We start from the raw sequence: 19,402 nt of genomic DNA, 5'->3' as shown, positions 1-19,402 counted from the left end.
CTGGTAAGATGATGAAGCTACTGGAGAGAAGGGGGCTAAGAAGACACTGATTGGGCTGAGACCCTAGCTGGAAGGCAGAGGGTGCCCTGGGCTATGTCAGCAGTAGGGACACAAGGTTGAACTGAAGGCAGCCAGCTGTGTCTCTCACAGCAGAGCTCAGCAGACATGCAAAGAGTGGGGGCCCAAGCATGGTGAGAACATGGAGGGAGAGCTGCAGAGTGCCTCTCTGTGGAAGTGTCTACAGTATGATGGAGAGTCCTGTGTGGGGACTCAGGGGACCTGGCCTCATCCCAATAGTTGGCCCTGGTGACTTGTTCCCCATCTTGGACACTAGTTTCCTCACTGATCTCTGTGGCAATTTTCCAGTTAAAGGTTTATTCCAGCTAGAGCTTGATTAGGAGCAGCTAAAAGTTAATGGGAGGGGCAGAAGAGATACCCGGGGTCTGCATAGAGGTGTCTACTTTCACCAAGTGGTACAGGGTCAGGAAAGCCCTCTGTATAACACATGAAAACTTAAGGGTGCAAAATAAGAAAGGAGTCAGGAGAAAACAATAATTTCTTCTTATACTATCTAAGCCTGATGCTTGGTGGGGTTCTTTCACAGAAATCTAGACATGTGGTAAACTGTGACCACAAGCTAAGTCCAAGGTAACAACTGATTGCACTGATTAAAATGTAAACTAAATCTCAAATACTAATGCACTTGCCTTTGACACGTATATATAATCTAAGTCAGTGGTTCTCAGATGACCACTCTCAAGCCATGTGGGGCCCTCTCGAGGGCAACCTGCAGCTCTATCAGCCAGCAGACCTCCAGACTCCACAGGGCAGGCAGCAACCATGTGGCTGTGTTGTTCATGAAGACTGCAGAAGTAGCTCCTGAGTCTCGCAGTGAATGCCATTGATGTAAATATTCAACCCTGCTTATGTGTGTGGAAGTTCAAGGTTTTGGTTGCAGGGCCTGTCTGTCTTTTATATGCTTATCCACATACATGTCTGTCTTACCCAGCGAGCTTTAGAGGGCTGGAACTGCACTGAAATTGTCTTATGACATGAGCGAGAGAGATTCTTATATGGATAGATGTTTAATAAATGCATTTTTTTTTATCTTGAGGAAAAGAAAGAGAGGAGATTCCTGTCTTTATCTCTTTCTTTGTGGCTGACCTTCTATTGGACTCGATGTGAGCCAGAAAACGACCCTTGTGCTTTGCAACAGTGCATCTCTGCTGATGACAACGACCCCTGTGCAGCAACAACACTTTAGGAATTGGTTCCTTTAAAAGGGATGCTCCTTGCTGCCTGGTGGGAAGGGAAAGGCCTCAGCATTACCCTCTCTTTTCCAGAGAGCAGAGGGGTTTGGAGGCACAAAGGGCAGCAGGGTACAGGAATGCCCCTGTCTCGCCTCCCTTCTGTCTTTTGGGCCCTGAGTATAATGTAGTCCTTTTGCCAAGTTCCTGACACCCACCTCACTTGCCTTCTCAGCAGCACTGCCCCCTCCCTTGACTTTCCCACCTTCTCTCTGCCATACCTTTCACCGTCTCCTCTGATGCTTCTCCCTCATTGCCCCACTCTCCAAACAGCAGTGGGCGCAGATCCTTACACCTTTTCTCATTTCTATCTATGCCGCTTCCTAAATATTCTCATCCAGGCAAACAGGTTTAAACAAATACCTTCTATATGTTGTTGACTTCTCAAAATATAATTTGTCCCAGACTTCTCCCTGGCCTCAGATGAATTACCAATTGCCTACTCACCTTCTACATTTGGGTGTCAAACAGGCATTTCAAACGTGAAGATGCAAGATGGCTTGTTTTCCTGATATTCCTGCCCTGATACCTGTTCCTCTTACTGCCTTCCCTATCTCAGTAAATGAGGATTCCACTGCTATTTACTGCTGTTTGGGACAATTACCTTGCGAACATCCTGATTTCTCTCTCTTTCTCTCTCTCTCTCTCTCTCTCTCTCTCTCTCTCTCTCTCTCTCTCTCTCTCTCTCTGTCTCTCTCAGATCCCATTTCTGGTATGTGAGCAAATGATGTCATTCGGGAGCCTGACTGTACCACACCATTGTTACGAGGACAAGGTGCCACCGTCTGCTGAGGTAGGAACCTCCCCTGGCTCCCTGCTTCACCCTTGCCCACCTCCTCTCCATTCTGCATGTGACACCCAGAGAGCTCCTGGCAAATGTGGGTCAGGCCACGTCACTTCTCAGTTCACTGAGTTGCTGCTTAGCTCACTCCTAGTAAAAATCCAAGATCTTACAGTGATTTTCATGATCTACTTCCTGGTTACCTTGAACCTCATCACCTACCTCTCTCCCCCTTCTTCACTCCTCTGCAGTCACATTAGCCTCCTCTCTGTTCCTCAGATACATCACCATGCTTCTGCCTTGAGGCCTTTTCATGGGCTGCTCCCTCTGACCAGAACACTCTTTTCCCAAATAACTAGAGGATTTGTTTCCTTACTGCCTTCAAGTCTTCATTCAAATACCACCTTCTCAGTGAGGTATTTCCTGGCCACACCACCTAAATTACTGTCTCTCAACACTTCTGTCCCTCTCTTGCTATTCCATCTTTCTCCATGGTACTTACTACTCGCTGACCATACTACTTAATTTATTGTCTGTCTCCCTACCAGAAGGTAAGTTCCATGGGGCCAGGGGAGTTTGACTGCTTTGCTCATTGCTGTCTCCCTTGCACCTAAAACGGTGCCTGCCATGGAGCAGACCTTCAGTTGGCAGACAGATGGGTGGAAGCATGAACTGGAATTTATTTGTGTATGTAATTTACCAGCTGCATCATTTACTCAAATTACTTAGAAGTACTTCCTAACCATGCCCTTTCTCTCTGTCTTCCCTAGTACTGTTACTTCTATTTCCTCACTGGTTTTTGTACCTTTTCCAGGGAAAATGACTGATTGGGCTCCCGCAGGCATGTTCACTACCAGGTAATGAGGTGTCACTGCATTGCCCTGTACTGCAGACACCTGTTCCTCACCAATGTCCTACACCGGTGGCCTCTTGTAAGTGCTGACAGGCTTCTGCCCAGGGGAGAAGCAGAAGCTCCCAGGGACATTGGTGAAGAGTGATGATGCCTTTTTTTCCTTAAAGACTACTAAAAGACTAGCTGAAAAGAGTTGTCAAATACACTATAATGTAATCTTTTAGCAATTTCAAAGGCTAAGATACTATGTTAATTGAAAAACATGATTTATAGCAGCATTTCCCCCCTTGTTTTGTTTCAAAGGGCAAACTATGAACTCCTGAAGACAGGAATATAGTTTCTGAACCATAAGTTGCCTTTTCTGCAAATCTACTAGGTTGCCAATTCCCTAATAATTGAATTCATCAACTGCTTTTATTGAATTTCCACAATAGACACAGCCCTCTGGACTGGTTTCTTGGCTCCATTACTATGTCTCTCACATCCATTTCATTGCATAGGTCTATTTTACTCTATATCTTGCTTTTTTATGTACTCCTTCCCTTGCCCCACCCCTGTAGAACTCTTCTACCAGCATCTCCACTGTGGAAGGAGGCAGGCTCCTATTCCATTCTCCTAAGGCAGACTGGCTGAGGACAAGAAGCAGATACCAAAGGCTCCTCCAGCCATCAGGAAAAAGTACGAGGTGGGAGGAACAACAGTCTCCAGAGTCTGATTTCATCCATATTCGGGCTTTTGACAATCTTGGCAGAGGTTCTATCCACTGGAGTAGGCAGTTTATCACACTTTTCTCAAAGCTTGGCCAGAAATGTGGGTAGAAGGGCCTTTTCCCTGTGATCTGCTCCCCAGCAGCAAAGAATTCTCTGTGCTGGGAACTCCTTGGGATTTATTCATTTAATGGTCAGGACAGGGAAGCAGCACACTTCTCCTCAGAAGCTCTTGTTTGAGGCAAAGAACAGAATAACTATGTGTATCTATGGGCAGCAACTAACTGCTAAGCAAGTAGCTGATGCCACACATTTTTAATAATATGCTAAGAAACTTGCTCATCAGCATTAACCATGACCTTGGGTCTCCACCCTGACTTAGGATGGAGAGAGGGACCAAGATGCCAGTTTCTGTGTTTCAGAGGTAAGCATCTCTGTGGTATTTATTTACCATACCACTCCATGCCCAACTAATTAACTCCTCCACAGTTCCAGCAACACTATAACAGAATCTGCCAAGCATTTTTCCAGAAAGACCCTCAGTGGCACCATTGCTCATTGTTACAATCCATTGAAGGCCTTGTCTTCCAACTTGCAAAATGACTTAGTAGAGCATGAAAACCTCCTTAGGTTATTAAATTATGTTGTTACCAGTGTCTTGTTATTTGTGTTTTAATTTTGTATTTGCTCGTGAGCAGATATCAGAAAGGGAGCAGCTGGTGGATGGATTCTCAGTCTCTGCAACAAGGGAGCAGAGATTCTGTTCTTGTGAACATCTTTAGCTATCTCCTTCCCTACTTCCTCTACCCGACCCTTCTCTGGATTCCCAGTTAGAACTCAGATATGAATGAGTGGAAGCACACGGAAATCAGTCATGGAGCTTGAACACGAGGACATAACTCATGCCTACTCACAAGGCCGAGGAATTAGACTCACTGTATTTACATATTTGTGCTAGGACGTATATGCACACATACACTTACACACAGGGATTTAAAAATTGATGGGAAAGCCGTCATTTTCTCCAGGTCAGCTCTCCTGACAGTCCTGCGGCCTTCCTAGCCTCCTTAAGGAGAGAAGCACTTGACCAGTAATGGCATCCTGCTTGCCCTCCATCAGTGTCCCTGAGCCTCGGTGGGACTTGTCATCTCCCTCTGTACTCAGGGAATGCTTCTGGCTTCCCACCCTTACCTACCTGACTCCATATAGCAGCCATCTTGGTTGGCTATTTAACCTGTTTGGTTCCTGACAACCTGACATGCTCAATGTTTAGGAACTATTTTTAAGTTACAGTGCTTGAGGACAGAAATGCGCCTGTTCAACGTGTGAAATGAAAGAGAAAGATTGCACACAGAAAGGCAGGAAGTGTATGGCAGTCACAGAGATGGACACCAAATGAATCAGGGAGTAGTTAGAGCTAACCAGTGGTCCTCAAATGTACCTGGCAGCACGATCACTGGCGGGCTTGTTCAAGCCGACTGCTAGGCTGCATCTGAGTCTCTGGGGCAGCAGTTCTGAAGTACAGCCCAAGAGTTTGCATTTCTAGCTAAGTTCCCAGGTGCTGCTGGTGCTGCCTGTCCTGAGACCACACTTGGAGAACCACTGGGCTTATCTGATGAGAGTCTGAATTCCCGTGGTTCATCATCTTGCAAGTCAGTACCACCCATCACCCACATTTCTGTCCCAGCAGTAGCATAGCCAACAGTCTGCCTCATGCCCCCAGTGGAAGGGATTTGGCTCCATTTCTATAACCTAACTGTCAAATGCTTCTGGGCTTCCTCAGTCTTCCCATTTAGCACTTTGATCTGACCTCCTTAAGAGAAACCTTTGGCTCCCTTTTCTATGAAAAAGTGCAATGGTACTTGGAAGTCTGCTGCAAAAGGGGCGAGAATCCCTACTTTCTTGCATGGTGAAATTATTCTTTTGAACAAAGCTGGAGCAGGCAGCTTGCCCATCTGCCCAAAGAGATGGATGCTGAAGGAAGATGTCTGATTTAAAAATAAAGGGTCCTTTGGCCCTGGCTGGTGTGGCTCCATGGATTGAGCACAGTCTGTGAACCAAAGGGTCACTAGTTTGATTCCCAGTCAGGGCTGCAGGCCAGGTCCCCCGTGGGGGCCACATGAGAGGCAACCACACATTGATGTTTCTCTCCCTCTCTTTCTCCCTCCCTTCCCCTCTGTATAAAAATAAATAAATAAAATCTTTAAAAAATATATAAAGAGTCAACCTTAGCAAAATCTCAGCTGTCTTTAAGATCAAAGACTGTACAAGGAATATGAGGCTTTATAGATCAACAGCAATCATTTCACATCTGTGACTAACTTCTATGATTAGCAAATGATTGGTGTCAATGAGACCAATGTTGCTCCAGGAAGACAACTGTAAAGAAAGATTGGTGGTGAAAGATTTCTGCTGTCCTCGCCACCATCTCCTCCCTCTCCCAGAACCCAGTCAAGACAGAGGAGGGCTGCTCACTGTTCCGGGGCTTTTCCTCATCCATGCCTTCATCCTCGTTCTCAGGGTCTATGTCTTCTGCCTGTGTGATCCAGTCCAGATAGCCTTTCAGGTCCTCTTCCAGCTGCTGCTTCTCTCGCAGCTTCTGGAAATCTCCTCGAGCCTTAGCCTTCTCCCTCTCTTTGGAGAACTCTCTGTAGAGAGAGAGGAGTGGACAGGGCAGGGCAGTGCATGGATGGAAGGAAGAAGCGGGTGGGGCATGAAGGAGAGATGGGAACAAGGGGAAACAAAAGTGTGAATTGCTTTGCACTTGAAAGTCCACCCACGTACCCACACTTCCACAGACAGCTTTCTCTAGTCATCCCAGGTTTTGTCTTTACTCTCCCATAAATGGAGGAAGTTACAGGAGGGAGGGATGAAATCCATTTCCCTTTTTCCTGGATCATGATTACAGGCTTTGTCTTTAACAACAACTATTCTCCAGTAACCTGGAAACTCCTTCTGAACAACAACCTAAAAAACCTCCACCAACAGTACGGAACATGCATTTGATTTGCATTTCCCCCAGTATTGGGTGGCAGGAGAAAATGCTTGAGAGCCTCTGGATGACAGGAAGTGTTAGGAGCAGTGGTGTGCTGATGCCCACCAACCACAGCGGCTCCTGAGAGCCGCCTGTACACGGCTCTTCCCAATTCTGGCTTCAGTGAGGTGTCCATGGTGGCTTGAAATTGGCCATGGTGGGAATATTTACACCATGGAAAATAGCAAATGTTATAAAGTAGGGCTTCCCCCAACCCCAATGAGCCAATTGGCAATATTTACCAGTATACCACTGATTTGAGTCCCAGAGGACTGAATCCCCTCTGTCTCTATTCTCATAACTGGGTTTCCTTCTGCCACTCTTAGCTGCCTGGAAGGATTTCTAATTTAGAGAAAGTTCTTTCCCACATGGGAACAAATGAGAATTCCAAACACAAGAAAATGTCCTGGGGGTCTCCTTTATGGTTAAAAAAGAAATCTAATCAGAATGGAAAAATACGTAAAATCAAGATGATATAAAAGTTAAATGATGCATTCATTTTTAAGTAATAATGAGTAGAAACTGGAATTGAATTGGGGTTTGCTGGAAGAAGGACCTATTGAAAAATTTACAGTGGCTATTGCTTTGTTCTTTTCTATGATTCTATCCTTATTTCCTCTCTAACTTCAAATTCATTTTCTGAGCAAGGCAGGGCTGGCAGCAGAAGGTGATAATCAAGAAGGCTAATTCTTAACTTGCAAAGCCAGGAGCATTCCTGTGTTTGATAACACAGTCTATGGGAAGTGGGGCCCTCAGCAGTGTGTGTGTGGCATGCACTGGGCATCTTAATTCTTACAAGCATGATTCCTCCTTCTTTTACCTTTACCAGTAAAGGTAAGAGAAGTATTTCAGGGTGGGAGGCTGCAGAAACCATCTTGCGAGAATTTCTTGCACAAACGAAACTCTCTATAGGAAAGGAACCTTGGAAGGAAAGACACTCCAACAAACTATAGGGGACAAAGGTTCAGCTCCTGAATTCACTCAGTGATGTTGGGTAACTCACCACACCCACTGTCTAGTATTCAAATTTGCCAGTGCCACTCGAGAGAGCACTGATTTTAGCACTCACCATTTCCATGGTGAAATGGGGGTGAGGCTGGGAGTGGCCTAGGGAACTTTTTAAATTAGGAGATGTGGGGGCTCTCAAGCTAATGAGCTCTCTTCAAATGCTATCTTAATGATGCTCTGGTTTAGATGGAATTTTCTTCTTAAATTTGATTGAATCCATTTCTAATTGGATTGAACTTGCTCTTTCTTGGGCTTCCTGCCAACTGGCAGTACCTTCATTTCCTTCCCAGGGAGTTTAATGCCAGGGAAAAGGGGCCAGATTAACAGCTTGCGGTAAAGATGGAAGCCTTGCTCTGCTTTTCCCCCTCTCCTTTCGTCATTGGGGGTGGGCATGGAAAGATGCCAGTCCCTCTGCCCCCAAACTTCTATACCTGGTCTCACTGTCCCAGGACATAGGCTTGCTCTCAGGACACAGTCATTTCATATAGAGGAACACTCCCCATGCAAATCAATTCCAAAACTACACTTCTAGGCCCCCTCTCTTTCTACTCACACACATTTGTACTCTTTATTCTTTTTCCTATGGAGTGGGTTTAGGTTGTAAGGAGACTAAATAGCTGAGTGTTTACTTTAGCTCTTTTGGAATATTTTGCAGAGTGTTCAAATTCTAGTTTCAAAACAACTCCCCATCCCATCTTCCTAGTTGGGAGACTAGAACTGGGATCAAACTGAAGTAGGGATGATTGACTCAGTCTTGTTATAGCATCTGCCCTCTGGAATAAAAACTCCCCATGTGTACCCCAAGACCTCTGGGGACCCAACATAAACAACCACTGGGAAAAAAGAAAAATGAGGTGTGTTGAGGGTGTGAGGGGCAGAGGAAAGTGGCAGTGGCAGATCTGAAGGCCTGTGGCTCCCCCTTGGCTCCCAGGGAGCGTAAGGTACCATCAGACCCCATGCGGTAAGGGATTCTGTGGTGGCAGTGCCTAGCTCTCTTTATCTCCTTGCCTGGATATGAGCCATGCATCTGCTCTGGGGACTGAGCTAATGAAGACATGAGGCCCCAGCCTGATGGGCTGTGCCCAGGGGCGGGAGCTGGCCAGACAATCAGTCACAGTTGTGGGCTTTGTCATATAGCAGAAGCACATCTCTGGCCAGCAATGGCCAACATGAAAAATGAGGATGGAGTATAGAGCCAGAGGACCTGGACTCACTAATGCAAAAACCAGCGTACAAAGGAAGGTACATGTGGAAAGCCCAGTCAATACAGGTGGCTGGGGCTCTAGGCCCTCTCTAATCAATAAATACAGTTGGTCCTCACTATTCAGATTCTGCATTTGTGAACTTGTCTACTTGCTAAAATTTATTTGTAACCCCTCAGTGAATAACTAGTGTGCCTTTGAGGTTATCTGCAGACATCTGTAGAATGGTAAAAGACTGGAGTCCCATTCCTAGCTGAGGTCAGACAAGCTGATGCTGATGCTCTGTATGTTTGTTTCTGCTAAGACTGCTAACAAAGGTCTTTTTTAGGATCTATTTAGTGCCACATTTGTGTGCCTTTTTTGGTGATTTTACAGTATAAAATTGCCCCCAAGCACAGTGCTGAAGTGCTGTCTAGTGTTCCTCAGTGCAAGAAGGCTGCCATGTGCCTGACAGAGAAAATATGTGTGTTGGACAAGCTTTGTTCAGGCCTGAGTTACAGGGTTGCTGGCCATACGTTCAATGTTAACAAACCCACACCATATATCAAATAATATGCATTTAAGTAGAAACATACAAAATACAGGTTATATACCAATCACTTGATAAACATGTTGTGATCAGAGACTCGAAGAAACCTAGTCTTACATTTCTCCTAAGAGCGTGTTCAGTATTTGATACTCAGCATTTCTGGTGACTTCACAGAATAATGAGAATTGACTGTCTACGTTGCCATGTCTTCTGCTTCTACCTGCAGTGCACACATGTCCTGGTCTTTCTCCTGCTTCTTTCTGGACCTGCACGTTGTGCCATGGTCTAGTCATGTTCTCAGGCTATAAAATGCCTGTCTCCCAAGCTTTTTGGGGGAGAGAGACATGCCCATTTCCCAGTGGGCAGAACTGGATGCCTGTCCATCGAAGAAATCCCGGGCTCCTTGTCAACTAAAGGCACATGTCTGGGGCCCTCTGTTCATAATCACTTAAAAATAAAAAGTGACTGGGTTCCAGAGTCCAGGGACTTGCAACTGATTACAGCTTCCAATGCAATTTCAAGAATCTCATTGTCATTGCCATTTTAATTCTGATAAGATGGAAGCTGAGATTTCTCAAGGGGAAAACAAATATAACCTGATTCACATCTGTGTAACACCAGGCCTGTGGCTTGTGAGGATCCATAGGTAATGAACATGGAAGCACTCTGAAAAAACCCACAAGACGTATATTCTTTACACTGACTCTATCATCCGGCCTTGTCAGGAATAGTGTTCTGGATATGTGAGTATTCCAGGTAAAAGATACCTAAAGGATCCTCTGATGAACAAAATTTTGGATTTCCACCTTTAAATGAAAGTTTTATGGACTGTCATCTTCCCTACATCCATAAGTAGCAAGCTCTGAGAACAATTTAACCTTTTCTTGGTGACTGAAGGATACAGTTTGAGCATGAGTTTCTGTGCTGGGCTGTAAAATATTATTAATTGAAAGCTGTGGGTGTCATGCCCCCAGCCACAGAACACTCCAAGCCTTCAGTGCTGCTGAGCTGGGGGCTGTTCTCTCTGCATTCTTGTGATCTACAGGCTGGCAGCCCCAGGGTTCACTGCCCTGCCCACCGCAGCTGTCTGGCAGTGGCTCTGCCCCTCTCCTCCTGTGACTCTTGCTCCCCTGACTGTCTCCAGGAGCCTGACAGGGGCCAATGCTGCTGCCTGCTCTCCCCCTTCCTCATGGTACCTTCCACTCTTCATACCTCCCACTTCTGGAGTACAATTTCAGAACACAGGATTAACCATTCAAATTGGTTGAAGGACAGTATAAAACAGAGGTCAGAAATAGAGCTTATGGGTTCACACTGCAGGGTTTAATCTCAGACCCTCCATTTTTCTCCTGTTAAAAGTAAGGTAGTTTCTCTGTGTAAACCTCACTTCTCTTCTTTGTTACATGGAGATATGAATAGCATCCAGCTCATACGGTTGTTGTGAGTACGGCATGAGCTACTCCACCAGTGCTCCCAGCACAGGGCCTGGCATGGAGAGTGCTGGTTACCGTTAGCGTGTCATCGCTGCAGTGAATTTCATGGGGTTCTGAGACTCCTGAAAGCTCCTGAAAGCTCCTGAAAGGTTCACTGAACCAGGAGCCTGACTGATGAATAAGTGGAAGTTTTGCTGCATTCTTGTGATCTTGCCTAATCAAGACACTAACTCAAAACCAAAACTGCCACCACCAGGTGGTTAGCCAGCAGGAGCCTGAGTCCAGGTTTTGTCACTTAATGGACTCAGGGTGGCCCGCTCAGACTGGCTGGCCCTCTTGACAGGTTAGAGAAAGGGCTCCTTAACCCAGGAAGGGGAGCTACTCCCCCACAGACACTTCTCCATCCGGGCAGAGGGTGTGCCTGAGGCCCAGAAAGCCTTGGGAGATGTTCTGCTGGCCATTCAGAGCTTTGAGCAGCAAGCTGCTGCTGCGGGAATGGGTCAGGAGCAGGTGCTGGGAAAGTCTCCAGGAGAGCAATGTACAAATCCAAGGACCCTCAGGTGCCGAAGTCTGAGGCCTGGTGTTCCTGTTCTGAGTCAGCATATATGTGAGTATTACTACTCACATTACTACTAGGCTTTGGGCTAGTGTTTTTACACACCCCTCTCCCTGGGGCTGGGTCATGCTAGGACACAGTCTCCAAATGGCTTTTCTCTCACATCAGCAGCTGTTGTCATTTCATGTCACTGCTTTGACATCACCAGGAGGATGACTTTTCTTGAGGATCCAAGAGGGCTGTGGGCATGTACTCTGCTTGAGGAGGGGCCTCCACAACCTGGTTCCTACTCTCCAATCAGATTCTGAGGAGTGTGGTGAGGGGTGGTATTTCACTTACATTTGTTTCTAATCTCTGGGGGAAGAAAATGAAAATATAAGAAAATCTTCTAAAGGTTCAGAGCTCTGGCTTGTGTTACAGTTCAAGTTCATTCAGTATATATCCAATGGGCAATAATGGGAAAATGGGAGTCTTTTTCTGATATTTACCAGCAAAGAGACATCATGCAAGTCACTTAACACCTGTGGGCTCCCTTTCCTCATCTTTAAAAGATAAGGTTGGAGTAGTTCTAACTTTTTATGGTTCTATTCACTAATTCCAATTATGATAGGCACTAAGTAAACAGTATCATTGTAATGATAGTGCCATTACTGAGCACTTACTATAAGCTAAGTATTTTACATAAATGATCTTATTCTACCACCCAAACAACCTATCATTATCTTAATTTTTTCAGATGGGTAACTAAAGTTTAAAAAAGTGGAGCTGTTCAACATTATGCATCCATCAAGTACAGATCTGGGATATCTGAATTTCTGTCTTAAGTGAGGTGATGAGGTTGATTCTGTTCAATGCTTTCGTTGGTGATTTACATATAAACACAAGGGCATTTTCTCATGTTGGAACCCAGATAGGAAAATCCTTCCACCCTCCAGGCAGCTAATCAGGGGATTGTGTTGTCCTCATCAGTCCTACCCCTGAGGGAAGACGCTAGTTGCCTGTATATTCTTACCTTGGCAGAGGCATCCTGTCCTCAAAATCTCTAAGAAGCCACCCACCTTGGGAAAGGGTGAGAGTGGAAGCAGAATCCTCCCTTCACCCAATCCCCAAGACTAAATCAGATAATCCTGCTCTGCTTTAGGCTATCGCAGGAGGTAGGAGTAGTTATTCCCAGTTTATTACTAAGTAAAAATGAAGATCAGTCTTTCTCCTTATGCCTGACTTTCTCCCAGCATTAATGTCCCGGGAGATCTAGGAAAAGCTATTGAAAGCAGCTGGCCTGTCTTGAGCAGAGCAGAAATAGATTGCAGCCCTCCCCTCATAGCCAAGGCAGCAGAGCATGTCACCATGAGCAGGTCACCAGGAGCATTTAGGTGTTAGGCCTTGGCACGGCTGGTATGGGCTTGGGAAGATGGAAGCAGGCTGAGGAAGTCCAGGAAGGCTCCTGGTAAAGGTGGCCATCCCGAGGGCTCTTTGATGCCCTGCACATCTGCTGCTTCTACCACTTTTTAAATTTATCTGAGCAAAGGCCAAAATTAGGCAGGCTTTGTACTTGGAGCTGAGGAGATAAACTGAAAGGAAAGTATATTCCTTCTCCTCAGTTCTCATATAATCTAGGGCTTTACACAGCTAAATGTCCTTTCCATTCAGACAAGAGGGTGCCAGATACGGACTTCTCAGTCTATGAATTACAACCAGAGAGAATGCTATTTTTAGTTTGCATTTGTTTATCTATATTTTAAATCAAACTCTTATTACCCTGGTTCAGCACTGATTAAGGGCTCTCTGGAGTCTTTACTGTGAGCCTGGCACATACTGTGACTGGCTCGAAGGGTCAGGCAATGACCAATCTGCAAGACTGTTGCATGTGTTGAAAGCACACAGTCTATGAATCTTCCCTCCAGTTCCAGCTGCCAAAGCATTCCCAGCCCAAGGGTTGCCATGCTACTCCTCAGGTACAAGGAGAAGCACTCTGCCTACCTGAGCAGCTGCATGAGGGAGGGAGGGGCCTGGATGAGCTGGCAGGAGATAGGTGGGCCTCGGTATCTCTTGGTGAAGCCTAAACCAATGGATTAATCCTTGTACATTTGACCCTCTGCCCAGCCAGGCCAAGGACATTCACTTCAAGGCTCCTGAGGTGGCCTCTTATCCCAGGTTCATCAGAGCCAGGAAAAGAATAAAGCCAGGAATAGCAGAAAGAATAAATAAAATTGAAAAATCAAGACCTTTTTCCTTGGTCTTGCTTACCCGCTAAGGACACCGAGAACCAAGTTAAGTACAAAAAATGACCCTATGATGATTAGTGTAACAAAATAGATCCAGGGCCAGTCCCTTCCTACGGCATCATTGACCTGGAAGAATGGAATGATAGTTAGTGAGGTGCACACAGCAGTCGAGCACGGCCCAGCACCCATCACTGGCTCCAGACACTGATCCATGCAGCGCCAGGACCCTATCCTCTAGGTGCAAATCAGAGGCCAAACAGCCTGCCAGCCAATGGGTAAGAATTTGCAGTTGAAGGAGACCTTTCCCCCTGGTTTTCCTGGGCCTCATAGGGTCCCATTCCTGAGGATCCTGGCGATGGCAGAGTGGAACCTGGGACCTTGCTCGGCTGCATTGTAAGGAGGACATAGAAATGGTCGGCTTACCCGCTCAACACACCGAGAACCAGATTTAGAACGAAAAAGGATCCAAAGATGACCAGACTGACAAAATACACCCAGGGTAACTCATAGCCCATAGCGTCCTGCATCTGGAAAGATGAAGGAAAGTTAGGAAAGAGAGAAAGCAGAAGTGAGTCAAAGTGAGGAGGCAGGTAGAGAAGGGAGTGGAGAGAATCTGGAGAGACAAATGGGGCTGAACTTGGTCTTTGTGTGGATCATGGTCTATTGCTACCCTCACATTGCATCATCTATATTCAGACTACTTTCCATGACCTTGACCTGAACTGTCAGGGGCTTTTGAAAGGCTCTGCCTTAAGAGAAATCTTGTCTGGCTGTCTCTGTTGTTTTATTTTCTGGAACAAAAAATAATTTCCCCAATGTTTTCTACTCACCTGTCTAGGAAGATGGGGTTGGCTCAAAAAATAATTTCTTCAGCAAGGAACAGTTTTGGCTCTTTTGGGTTTATGTGGCATTAACTCTTCTATTGCACAATGAGCTCGGTGTCAGAAGTTCCTTAGCTCTTACTGTGAGAGCCAGAGATCTGGAACCTCCAAGAGTGGAGGAAGGAGGCCTTCCTGAGGGGCTTGCTGCCTGGATCTGAGCTGGCCCCAGATTTTAGAGGTGGAATGCCAGGGCTTCACCAACACTACAGGCCACAAGCAGGAAAGACGGTCATTTTGGTTTATGTTTTCACAGAATGGTTCCTATGACTACAACCATGGCCTAGATGGACACAGTCCTTACCCTGGAAACTGTGACCTGTAATTAACCAAATCATAAGACTCCCCAGGAAAGGCTGCAACCTCCTAGAGAAGCTGGAGGCCATGGTGTACAGAGCTGGTTTCTGTGGGCATTAGAGAGCCACCATGCATTTCCTCCAATCTCCATGTTCAGTGACTTCACGACAGTAGCTTGAAATTGGCCATGGTGGACAAAAATGGGCAAGTGATACAGATCCACTCCCCTCCATCCTGTGGTCCCTAACAACTGGCCATTGAACATTCACCAGCACATCCCAGGTTAGTGAGTGGACATGAAAATGAGGGTAGGGCATGGAGCAGCATTTTTATAAAAAAGAAAATTTATTCTGATTTGATTTCTCAAATCTATTTATTTTGATGCTTTCTGACAAGACTATTTTAGTCTTACCTTCCGAAGATGAACCCCAAGTTTGTCTTTGTGAATTTGGCTTACAGGAATCCAAATTCCTAAGTACCAAGCTTCTTAAATGGTTTACATCACTAGTTCTCAGAGTAGTGTCCTGCAGACTAGCACCATCACCTTCAGCTGGAATTTGTTTTGAAATGCACATATTCAGGTTCTATCCCACAACTCTGGCAGTGGGTCTGACAAACCATATCTTATCAAGCCCTCCAGGTGAGTCTGATGCACGTAAGTTTGAGAATGCCTCTGCTTTATGGACCATTCCTTAACTCCTAATTTTAAATATAAGGACACGGAAAATATTGTGATTCACTACATACCTCTGTTCAGCTGCCCTGTGGTGTTCCTCAAAGTAGGACCCAAAGACCACCAGGACCAGAACCACCTGGGAGAGGTATGAACAAAGCAGATTCCCGGGCCCTTCCCCAAGAACACAGTGGGCCTCAAGACTCTGCATGTTAATCACCTAGGTGATCCTAAAGCAGGCTGAAGTTGCTGACCACCACCAGGTACGTGAAACGAGTTCTAGGTGTGCTGAGAGAGTGCCACCCCCAGCCCTCAGACTTTGGGAAACCCCACCCACGTTCCTCAGTATGCTAGACAAATATGTTCTTTGCATGCTGTAAACAAAAAAGTTTAACAAATATGAGTGACCTACCTAATCTAATTTGAAATGTTACATTCCAATATATTCTTTGCAAATTTATTACTATTTATCTGGGGTTACTATATTTTAGTTAAAGGAATCTACCAAATGTAGTCATGGTGCAAAGTACGAACAATATGCCAAGGGCTTGGGGGTCATTTCTTAGAACTGAGTCAGGAAAGAGAAGAACAATTCCCACCTATGTCTACTGAGCCATGTCAAATTTAATTCAATATGAGTTGTTGATCATTTCCACTTCCACACACCCTCCTCTGTTTTTTACATAGTACTTATCACTTTCTAATCTATAGTTTATTTAGTATGGGTTTGTCTTCCATGCTGGAATGTAAACTCCATGAAGACTCGCAGTTTTGATCTTATTTGTTCACTGGTGTATCCCAGGGGCCTAGAACAATGCCTTGCATGTAGCAGGTCCTCAGTAAATGTTTGTTGAATGAATGAATGAACTTGATATGTGTCAGGCACTGTGGTGTAAAGAGGAAGCCCTTGCTTGAAAGGGGAACAGATGAATAAGAGGCAACCACAATGCAAGGTGATAAGTGAAGTCAGAGAAGTAAACATGTAGGATTCTCGAAGCCCAAAGTCAAGAGTGGCTGCACAAGGCAGAAGAAGTAAGCAAGGAAGAGTCAGGCTGGGCAGGACAAGGTAGGCAGGAGCAGAGAGGAGTCCTGTGATAGAAACAGGGCTTTCCTAAGAACCTGGCAATTGTTAAAAATAGAGCCTACAGCTGGAAAGCCATCTTGGCTCTGGGATGGAGGCTTTTCCCAGTGGCTGAGCACTGAACTATCCAACACAACAGCAGCTGTGAGGAGGGCAGGGCAGAGAGTTCTGTGTGCACTGGAGCTACTCCATCACAGGGAGTCTGAGAGCCTCCTTCAGCCAGAAGGTAATTAATTATGTGAGGCAAAGCTGCAAAGGAAACAAAGCAGCAGAGGGAAGTCTTCACTACCAGGAGAAAAACAAAGCTGCACTAATACAAGGAGGAGCAAGACTGGTGAAGTGAAACTAGGAAGAAGGACAGCATGGGAGCCACGGGGAGCTCGGGAGCCACATGGCACGTAATGGTGGCTATGATGGTCATGTGATACCAGGGTCTGTATGTCACATTTTATTATGGGGAACTGTGACATAATCCTTCTATTATTCTTGGCAGCGGTCTTGTTAGCGTCCATGTTGGTTCAACAAGTATTTACTGACTACATACTATGTGTAAGACTTTGTGGTTTGTGCCACAGTGAAAGCCACAGGGTTGGAAACGGCCCAGAGATAAGAGGAGACATCTGTGAGGAGGCTTCTATGGAAACCTGGATCCCAGGTCATGTGAAGCCTTTCCTCTCTCAGATTAAATTCTGCCCTTGAAGGTCCGAAGAGGTCCCTTCCTCCTCCTTAACTTAGTACTTCTTTGCTCTTTTGGGAGGGTGGGGAGGTCAGGAAAAGCTGGAAAAACAAACAAACAAACAAACAAACAACCCAACAACAACAACTGTGGGCTCTCACTAGAGAAAATGCACATACATGTACCTCACTGCACATAATCTCACGGGTGTTCTGGGCCCCGTGGGGCAGGGCAGTCTAGCCTGCTTGTTCCACACTAACCATAGGAAAGTGCTTCCTCAAGCATGGTTAGGGGGTCGGGGGTCTGTTCTGAGGAAGTTGCCCAGCTCTGCCTGGGCCACAGACCTCCTTACCTCCCTCAGGATGGCCAGCAGAGGCAGTCCAGGAGGTGACCTCATGCTCGCCACAGTTCACTCTCGTGGCACTGTCCCAGAGCCCGAAAGGTGGTGAGTGGGAGGGAGGGCTGGTTGGCTCCCTGAAACGAGATTTCGTTTCGAGATTTCCCTGACTGCTTCCTCATACCCCCTCAATTTTGTGAACACTTAACCTCACAGAAAATGTGGTCCTCCTAGCTACATATCTCTGATGAGCCAATAAACCCATGGGCCTTGGAGATATCCTTGGACCCCTATTGAGTCTGCCTGCACTCTCCTCTGTGCCATACACAACATGAGTGACTTCCAGCATCATTAAGAACCTCAACTGAGTGGAGCTACAGACCACGTCACCCAGAGATATCTCAGAGTTGGCCGCACAACCCATATATATATATATCCCATAGCCACAGCCGTATCCAGGAGACTCATGTTCTCCATCTCTCCCTTGTTGTCCTATGTTTCTACTTTGGTTTTGCCCTTGGCTATGGGATAGCTCTTTTAGAGGTTCAAGATGGGGAATAGTAGGTGAGGGGTAGGAGGACAAATGAGAGATTAACACGCCTCAAGGTGGTCCTAAGACCCCATCACTCCCTTAGTGAGCAGTGTTCAGCGGCCACCAGAGGGGGATTCTCTGGTCTACCTGGTTCTGGCCTGATAGGAAAGAGCCCCTTTATTTCCCCTCCTACTTTCTCTTCTTTATTCTAGGCCACTTACTTTTAGGGGCCGACTGGGTAGAGTATACACAATGCTGGGTGGCTCTGAAGTAGGGCAATGCTTGGAGTGATAGAGTGATGTCTTAAATCAGCTAGAATGGAGCTATTGAGAAGGGAAAGAATAAATACATTCACGCTCTCAGAAAATGACCCAGATAGCTGACATCCTTATTTAGAGGTGAAAAAGAACAGGCCCTCATGAACCATGAAAGCAAGTTGTTTCTCAGGCCTGTAACAAAAGCAGCTCTCTGACTTTCTGAAGAAAGGCCATGGAGAGCTCTCCAGATGTCCACCATTGGCAGCCTTGGCCTCTAGGACCAACAGCCAGCACATGGCCCTGCCTTTGCTGAAATACATACCTCACTACTCCTGTAATCAGTGGACAAAGGGAATACTGAGTGAAAAACACAAAAGACCCTTCTGAAACCAATATCTAATTCCTTGGGGGGAGCCCCAGCCTTAAATCAAGGTATAGTTTTCCCCAAAAAGAAAAAATAGAGGGAACATCTCCTGGCCCCCATTCCCTCCAGGCTACTCTTGATCTCAGCTGATTTCCATGAGTTTTCAAATTGTGCCACTTTTTTTCTAAAAGGTTCATGGCTCAGCCACTGTGAATCTAAAAAAACTGAACAGTTCCAGTGAACGCCGAGAGAGGCTGTCATTTGCCAACAAAGGCAGAAGGTGTAAACCCATAAAAGTCACAGCACTGTATACAGTGTCATTAGAGGACAGGATTTGCTGCTGTCAAATGCACCAGTGCTATGAGCAATGACTTGATACATTTGTGACTGCTCATGACCTCTACCACCTTGCTTGCTGGGACATGGGGTGTCCTCCCACAAGTCACTGAGTGAGCAGCAACGCAGGCAACAGGTCTCACCTGTACCTGTTTATTGTTCTGCACAGAGAACCTGTAAGTGCTGTGCAACACAGTAAAAAGCCTGGTTTGCATGGGAAAGACACCAAAGAACTCTAACAGAGGGGAAGGCAAGCCAACAATAATAACACCTCCATCTACAATCTATTTTAAAAATCACTTAACTCATATGGGATTGTGCACTGACAACCTGGGG

General features: G+C 45.9%; 1 protein-coding gene across 1 annotated transcript in view; it reads right to left on the bottom strand.

Moving 5' to 3' along the window:
* Positions 1-19,402, bottom strand: part of CACNA1C (calcium voltage-gated channel subunit alpha1 C) — a 627,765-nt gene that overhangs the window by 175,841 nt on the left and 432,522 nt on the right. Inside the window, exons 8-9 of the mRNA XM_045830427.1 lie at positions 13,658-13,761; positions 6,124-6,296 (exon numbers count right to left, since the gene is read on the bottom strand). Of these exons, the coding sequence (XP_045686383.1) occupies positions 6,124-6,296; positions 13,658-13,761 (277 nt within the window). The remainder of the gene's footprint in view (positions 1-6,123; positions 6,297-13,657; positions 13,762-19,402) is intronic.

The sequence above is a fragment of the Phyllostomus hastatus genome, unplaced genomic scaffold (genome assembly GCF_019186645.2).
Source record: "Phyllostomus hastatus isolate PE091 unplaced genomic scaffold, TTU_PhHast_1.1 phas_contig_152, whole genome shotgun sequence".
NCBI classification, from domain to species: Eukaryota; Metazoa; Chordata; class Mammalia; order Chiroptera; family Phyllostomidae; genus Phyllostomus; species Phyllostomus hastatus.
The sequence above is the reverse complement of the archived record's forward strand: the minus strand, read 5'-3'. Positions and strand labels throughout refer to the sequence as shown.